The 8,811-nt window shown below is 38.7% G+C and overlaps 1 protein-coding gene across 3 annotated transcripts in view; it reads left to right on the top strand.

Moving 5' to 3' along the window:
* LOC115212262 (putative mediator of RNA polymerase II transcription subunit 29) overlaps positions 1-7,277 on the top strand; it is a 116,093-nt gene extending 108,816 nt beyond the window's left edge. Inside the window, exon 2 of one of the 3 annotated variants that reach the window (XM_036503059.1) lies at positions 4,076-7,277. In XM_036503059.1, the coding sequence (XP_036358952.1) occupies positions 4,084-6,555 (2,472 nt within the window). In that variant the 5' untranslated portion in view covers positions 4,076-4,083 and the 3' untranslated portion in view covers positions 6,556-7,277. The remainder of the gene's footprint in view (positions 1-4,075) is intronic. The other 2 variants (XM_036503057.1, XM_036503058.1) reach the window with 2 other exon arrangements.
* The last annotated feature ends 1,534 nt before the right edge of the window (positions 7,278-8,811 follow it).

The raw sequence follows: 8,811 nt of genomic DNA, 5'->3' as shown, positions 1-8,811 counted from the left end.
CACATACACACGCACACACACTCATGTACGCACGAACACGCTTTGTTTACACACACACACATATATATACACACACAAACACATGCATAAACACATTCTCTAATGACATATACACACAGGTACACATAATACGCATACTGTCATACACATACAAATCTACACACACTCGCATAAACACACATGCGCACAAGTACACATGCATCAATGCTTGATTCTGCAAACAAGAAGACAACTCCAAATACTTAAAGAAGAGTTCATATAATCTTTATTAACCAATATTGCTTTACAAGATTGACTTAAGTGCCTAGAGTACGGTGAGGTCGAAGATTTGACTGCTATTGCAATTCGGTCGAGCGACCACGTAGAATCCCCTTCGTTAGTTCGAAATAACTATTGTCATTTCGCTACTGTTAAATTTCAGCTGAATTTTAATATCGAGTAGATATATTATCAAAGGCGTTATAGCCATGATCATCTCCTCATTTTGAGGGGGTTTATAAGGCAATATTATCTAATCTGTCATATTAGCAAAAAAAAAAAAAAAAAGAAAAAAGAAAAAAAAAAGCAATATAAGATAGCAACGTGTGATTTGAATGAGGTTTTGTTGCTTTTTCTAGTTGGAGTTATCACATACATAGAAGCTTTCCTTTCTGGCTTGAAATAAACTATTCTTTTCTACTCTAGGCAGAAGGTCCGTAATTTTTGGGGAGGGGGCCAGTCGATTGGATCGACTCCAGTACGCAACTGGTACTTAATATATCGATCCTGAAAGGATGAAAGGCAAAGTCGACCTCGGCGGAATTTGAAATCAGAACGTAACAACAGAGGAAATATCTATTTCTTTACTACCCACAAGGGGCTAAACACAGAGGGGACAAACAAGGACAAACAGATTAAGTCGATTATATTGACTCCAGTGCGTAGCTGGTACTTATTTAATCGACCCCGAAAGGATGAAAGGCAAAGTCGACCTCGGCGGAATTTGAACTCACAACGTAACGGCAGACGAACTGCCGCCAAGCATTTCGCCCAGCGCGCTAACGATTCTGCCAGATCGCCGCCTTCTTGAAATAAAATATTCTTTTCTACTCTAGGCAGATCGCCGCCTTCTTGAAATAAAATATTCTTTTCTACTCTAGGCACAAGGCCCGGAATTTTTGGGGAGGGGGGCCAGTCGATTAGATCGACCTCAGTACACAACAGGTACTTAATTTATCGACCTCGAAAGGATGAAAGGCTCGACGCTTTACATGAAATAAAATATTACTGATTTTTATGGTCGGTCGGCGTTACAAGCAAATCTTGAATCATTACATCATTTGCATTTAATTAGACATGTTAGTGGAGTACATTTACATTCATCTTTCTAAATACCGTAAAGAGAAACCGGAAGTTGAAATATTAGCTTGTCATCCGGTCATCCAATACACCTTTAACCTTATATCTGTCTAACTAGCCTTGTTTCATTCTATTTGTAACGTTAATACTCGTCTATGAAATAAAATATCTTTCGTGTCTACACCTCACCGTGTGAAATAACTTCCTTTGTGTTGTCATTGAACGAATGAAGTGTAATAAAACTGGGTGTCTATAATAAATCAGCACAATTTTTGTAATGATTAAATATCCAAGACGAGCACAAAGTATGTTTTTAGAGTGAGTCATAGTCAATTATACTCTTCTCAAATTTTTGCACAAGGCAAGCAATTTCCGGAGAGGGGTTAAGTCGATCACATCGAACCCACTATCCAGCTGGTCCATATTTTATCGATTAGTCCGTGTAGAACACATCCATATGCATTGGCAAGATCTAGCCATACAATGTACATGTTTTTCTTCAGTTGTTTTGCACAGTTGATAGCTACCCAGATCGCAAATGCATGTTCTCTGCACCCAGGGATTCCAGGGATCTCTGCCTTTTGGATTGCTTCATTAACTGTACGAATCATGTACGAATCTTATGATTCGTCTGGCAATAATTCCAATTCCAAACATGGTTTTCCCATCGGTATTTAATAGTGAAATGTGTCTGAATTGCCCCAGTGTTTTTGCGTCCTTCTCTTCAGCTATACACCATCGCTTTGCTACGTCTTTCTTCTTCCATATTTCCCTTATTAGTGCAAACAGTTGTAAACACAATTTCGGGCAATACTTAGCGTCTGATGTCACTCGAATAATGTGGTACCCTTGGTACAGGTGGTTTCAGCAGCCCGTGCATTTCTGGGAGTACTTTATTTCTATCAGCGTCGCTGTACGTCCCTTTAAGATGGTGTTCGAGCTCTTTAACGCAATGCAATCTCCCGCTCTTACTTTCAGTAAACAAATTTTTCGCATATTAGTATGGGTTGTTTACAAAACTACAATAGTTCTTTTCTCTCTCCTTTCTTCTGTTCTTTCTTTCTTTTCTTAGTTTTTTCGATGCCTCTTTTTTTTAATCTCTTCATATAGCTGTTTTAACTCTTCTCTTTCCTCCTCCTTTGTATCCCTCCACCTGGTTCTGGGTATTTTGTTCTCTTCTCGTATCTTTGCGATCCGTCTTTCTCTCCTTGATGGTCCGCCCTTTGCCAATGATTCTCCGTTCCCTGTTATTTCAAGTCCGAATCTCTTCTCTCCTTCCTGATAGATTATATTAGCCAAGTTCTCGAGCTTTTGTTCGTCGTCCCCTTTGAATTTGGTGGTCATTCTTGCTACCTCGTCGTCGAACTTTTTATAGTTCGCTGCATCATTTGCCGTCGCCCACTTAATCTTTGGCTTCTTCACGCCCATCTCTTTTCTTGGCTGTTCCGATTCAACTGTGGTTTCTTCCCAGAATATTCTGCCCAGACGTCTTTTGGCTTTTCAACCCGCACTGTTGAAGCACTTTCTTCTGACACACCTTTCCTCGGTGAATTGTCAGCTCGATGTAACTAGAAAACACCTTTCCGCAGCAGCTGAATTCCTCATCTACCTTTTCTTTACTGCTTCCTTTCTTGTTGTCCATTTCCGGTCGGGTTCCATTCCTTTTTCTGTTCCTGTTTGATCCTTTATTCTCCCCACGTCCTCCGGGGCCATGGGGGCATGGTTCATAATGCTTACTTGTTGCAACTTTACCCTGGATCAGGCTGCAGGCCCACTTGATCCTTCGTTACACAGTCGTACTGTCAAGCGTCTCTCCCCTTTGTCATCCCGCTTTCTGGATTGTCAGCAAGTCGTTCCCTGCAGTCAGTATCTGAGGAATTCCAACCACGTTTCGTGGTTCGCTACCTCAACAGTTCCTTTATAGGACCCAGTGGCTAAAGACATCCTCAGGAGAAACCACGCCCGGTTTCGGTCCCTACTCCTCTGCCGTTTTCGACGTGGCGGGGCCCCCTTCGGAGGTGTCTTCAGCCCTGGTTTGGAGTGCATTTCTTCTTTCTCCTTTTTGTCTTCTGTTCTTTGGTTTCTTCGATGCATCGTCCACGAATGTCAGCGGGCTACTGACCATCCTGCCAATTTTCCCTTTAAATACTCGCCGGTAGGCTCCAGCAACCAGTAACAGCTATCTGTCACATGACACTGTCTAAGCTTCAACAGACCAATGGAGAGGAAGGGCGCATAGTTTTAACCCGCGCCCTCTCTAAACCTGCCTCCCAACAGTGTCGCGTTAGTTTCAGTTCTACCAGCCAAAGCCGACCAGCTGTTTGATATACTTAAGTGAACATTAAAATGATAACTAAGTGTTAACTATTCTTTTTCATGCCGATAGTGCCTCGTAGTAATTGATTTTGTAAAAAATTCTGTTTTCTACCCAAATTTGTGTACAGTATTGTACATTTAATGATATACTTATAGCAAATTTCAGCAAGAATGGTGAAATCTTGGCTTTGCTGATGACATAAAAATAAACCACAAAATTTCGAAAATTGTCTCCCATATTTGTAAAAACATAAAATAAACGTTAGTCATTGACTGATATTATCTTTCTTCGCCGTTTTTGCATTCTCCTAGAATGAAATATGCTAACACAAACTTGGTTATTATTTCCTTATTCAGACTATATTTTCATGTTTTCTCAACAATTGTATTTAATTTAGTTCTGTTTTGTTGTATATTTCAGGAAAAAAAATGTGTGACAAGAAATTCGAGATTCCTGTATGGGTGAATGGAACCGAAAAATGGTTGTCAGGGATTTCTAAAAGAACTACTTGTGATGACATTATTTACGCTTTGCTACTCCATGAAAATCTTCACGAAACAGAAAACACTGATTCATTCGCTATTTACGAATGCTGGAAAGGCACGGAGAAATACTTGCAAGGCCGTACAAAAATTCTCCGTGTTTGGAAGAACAGGGCCGCTGATCGAAGCAACGTAAAGTTTATAATGCGTGAACTGGACGACATTGCTCAATCAAGTGAATATTCAGCAACGAAGCGTCGGTATCGTAGATGGCGCCATCAAAGGCGCTACGAACATAATTTCGATAGAAGTCTGTGCAATGGAGAAACACATGGAAGCTGTTGCTCTTACAAACAAAGGTTTGACAGTCACGACAGCCATAATAGTTATTTTAACGACGAGCTTCGGTGTGATTTTATGAGCAGTAACACGCTGGACCACAATAAACTGCGACGCCTGCATAAAATCATTAAACTTGTCATGAATCAGGAGAAGAAAATCAAATCATTAGCTAATCGTATCGAAGAAACGGAATTGTTAATAGAAAAATACGAAGATAAAATCCATTTCCAACGCATGCAAAAGAAAGGCGTCAACTATGTTCAAAGATCTTTGCTTCTAGACAGTACCAGTACCAGTGAGGATTCTTTGGACGATTTTGTGTCTAAAGCTAATTTACACTTGCTAGAAGATTACGTTGAGTTGCGTGACAGATTGATTGCAGTTTGTGAATTACTAGCAGCAGAAGAAGACACGAAAGACCAACTATCATCACTCATAAAAAAGCACAGTGGCCATGTGAACGTGGTTCTCTCAGATTTAAACAGAAAAGAATTTGATTCGTCATCTTCAGAAACGGGGATTACAGAAAAAGCGAAACAAGATAAAATATCTTTTAATAATATTTTTGAAACTTCTCCGAATGGAAGCGAATGTCATTTATTATCACACGATGGTGAAAATGTTGGGGTAATTCCTGACAGTTTGTCTTCTATAGAGGGACTTGATGAAGGTGAAAAATCGGAATTAGAGGCTCTTAGGATTCAGTTTAACCGAGTAATGACTGTAAGCGTAATCCAGAATATAACTATGGATCAACTGAACCAGGAATTACAAAGGTATAATAAATTACAAAATGAGAAATCAGATTTGATTCATAGTCTTGAAAAAGAAGCGTTAGCAACTGAATTGGGTTCAGTTAATAACCAAAACTGTGAAATGTCCAAATGTATTACGAATGAGGAGCTAAAACATCGGATTGATAGTATCTATTCTAACGAAAACAATTTTTCTCAACAAATAGATGATGACGGTTTTATAATTTCTGGTGTTAATACACAAAACACATCCGAATTACCTAAAATTTCAAAAATTATACCAACATCTAATAGAAAATTGATACCGACTACTAATAACAATTTAAAGGACGTTAATAAAATAGATTTTAAAAATATTGCTAATAATCGGGAATGTGGTGTTAATATTGAAAGTTCCAGTACCCATGATTCAAGTTCTGATTCTGTGTTAAAAGACTCAAATATAAAGAACTTAAATAATCCCAAGGTCGGTATTGCTGGAGGAGCTCCGAAATCCCAATTTGTACGAACAAAAAGTATGCGTGATTGGACAAGGTTACCGAAAGAGAATGTTTATCAACAAATAAAGAATGTTTGTAGCAAGAAGTTTAGTGATGAAGAAACGGATAAAAATAAACTTTTCACACAACAACAGCAACAACAACAGCAACAGCAGCAGCAGCAGCTGCAGCAACAACCACAAGAACAGCAACAACAGCAAAAGCAGCAAGAAAATACACACATTTCATATCCACAAAGGCAGTCACCACTGCCATCACCGTCACCTCCATCATTAACATCTACGCCACCATCTCCCTTACTGAAACAGCATCAACACCATCAACAAAAGCAACATCCTCATCCGCAACAGCGGCAGCAACAACAACAACATCGACAACAACAGCAACAACAACAACAACAACTGCAACAAAAACCACCGTCTCCACTACCAACACGACAAACGTCACAACAACAACAACAATTACAACAAAAACCACCATCACCGCGACCACAACCATCTCAACTACAACTACAACCACAAAAACTGCAAGAAAAACCACCGTTGCCACGACCAAAACTATCACCACGACCAAACCTATCACCACAACACCACCTACAACAGCAATTGGTCACTTTAGAGCAATCGAAGGAGAAAAACAAGTTGCAGATGACAACAAACGGTCTGAAGGGAGCCATTAAAAACAGCAGTATCATGGCTGCTGCAAACAGTCCAATACTGAAATTGGATAAATCAGACGACACTGATTCTACATCCGATACAGGTCTAGGTTCGCTAAACAGTGACGACTTTTCAAACACCCATATCGAAACACTCGTATGATAAAGATTTCTTTCTTAAGTAAGAAATCTAAGAATTTTTACTGGGTGGTAATCAAGTACAGTGTCCTTCGAGAAAATATGAGCTCCTTACTTCCAAGAGAGTATGAACCAAGCAAGCAAACGAATTCGGCTTATAACTGGGCATTAAAACCCTGTTATATATTGCGCTCAACTTACCGAGAACCTTTTAATTTCATTTAAAGTATCATATATATATATATATGTATGTATATATAACGTACTCATTTTAAGTACTTATGTTGCTGTTGCATAAGCCTCAGGGTCATTTGCAAAACCGGAAGTGTAAATAATCTGTTATATCAATAATATGGTGTTGATACACCTTCAGAAGGACAGAGTAAAATTTACTGCAAGCCCCACAACGAATTAAAGTGTGTCGAATGGTGCAGATAAGCAGCTGATACGCTGCTTTGCTGTGCCAAAGTCATCACCAAAGTAAAAAAATAAGTGAAAATCTTAACTTGTGACTCAATGTTGTTATTCTTTTTCTTACTGTGATATAATCATTGTTTACACGCGTTAATTTTGTAATTTTTTAAATAGCTGAGTTGCAAAGAAAAAATTTTCATTGATTTTGTTTCAAGAAAGCATAGTTATTAGAGTGACCTCCTTTGTTTGAGATTTAAGAGGTTTCGAATATCTCCACCCCAGTGAGCTTGAAACAGCCGCTTAAAAACTCACACAATTTTTTGAAGCAAATAATATTAAAAAACCCCAGTAATTTTCTTAATAACTTTTGCATACTATTTAAAAATATATTTAAACAAAAGTTAATACAAGAGAAAACTGGCTGATAACTAGGATTATCAGCTGATAACTCGGACACGCGAAGCTCAGAGTACTGAGTTTTTACAGTTATAAGTGATACTCAGACAAGCATTTTCAGGTATAATGTATTAAAGAATATTTTACATTTACGAGTTGGGTTCTGTAATTTATAGCTTCTCTGTGAATCAACAGAAATTTATATCACACGCGCGCGCACACACACACGCACTTATATTAGCGCAGACGTGACAACTTGAGCAAAAGTTTTCTACTATAAGCCCTGGCCAACCAAAGCCTTATGCGTGGAGTTCGTAGACGGAAACAGAAAGAACTCCGTCGGACATAAATATATATATATACATATGACAAAATTCCTTCAGTGAACCTGTCGCGGTCTCAAAGCGACGAAAATACTTTGGCAAATTGAATTTAAATGTTGAAGCAAATCTAATGGTCTTTGTGTGTGTTTTTAAATGGCTTATAAACACCTTCCACCCTGCAATATATATATAGTATCTATATCTATATCTATCAATCAATCTACACACACGCGCGCACACACACACACACACATATATATATATGTATACACACAAGAATCGACTAGAAAGTTCGTAGATTTATTATGAAGGAGTGGTGCTAGAGTTGTAAAATTTTGTATGCATTAACTTTAACAGTTCTTATTAATAACTGCGAAGTTTCCAGGTAAACTGGCATCTGACTGTTCAAAGAAGACTTAACAATAACTAATGACTTTTCTTGAAAAATAGACAGAATTTTTCTACAAGTGCCTGTAGAAAAATGGCTTAGCTCCCAACGAAATTCGTGCTTACATGCTTCTTACATTAGAGGATGACGCCCCAGCTTAATCGACTGTGCAAAAGGGGACAGCAACATTTAGAAGAGGAAGGGAGAGTCTTGTAAAATGACCCAAGGTCTGGAGGCCCCGCAACTGCCACTTCCATGGTAAACATTCATCGCGTTCACCACTTAGTAATGGATGTCAGATGATTGACTATAACACAAATAACCAAGTTGAGAATATTTTGCACAGTGAATATGGTATGAGAAAGGTTTCTGCTCGGTGGGTATCACGTCTTCTGACGGGAAATTCTTTCATTATTTGAAGCAGATTCAGTTGCTTTCCTCGAGCATTTCTTTATCCAGGATAAGTGTTGCCCTTGACCCAGCAGAGCATCGAGGATATGCCATCTTCAGGGAAAGAGGGATACGTTAGTGAATATTCTCAGCTGGTAGACGGAAACAGAAAGAACCCCGTTGTATATATATATGTGAGTGTGTAAGTATATAATAGCTATATCTATCTATACGCGCGCGCGCGCACACACACACATACATATACAAGGTTGGACAAATGAATGGAAACAGCTTAAAATTCCACACAAACTTATTTTGATATGTAAGACCGCCTTTGGCAGTAATTACACCTTGAATTCTACGAGGTATG

The sequence above is a fragment of the Octopus sinensis genome, linkage group LG5, assembly GCF_006345805.1.
Source record: "Octopus sinensis linkage group LG5, ASM634580v1, whole genome shotgun sequence".
NCBI classification, from domain to species: Eukaryota; Metazoa; Mollusca; class Cephalopoda; order Octopoda; family Octopodidae; genus Octopus; species Octopus sinensis.
The sequence above is the reverse complement of the archived record's forward strand: the minus strand, read 5'-3'. Positions and strand labels throughout refer to the sequence as shown.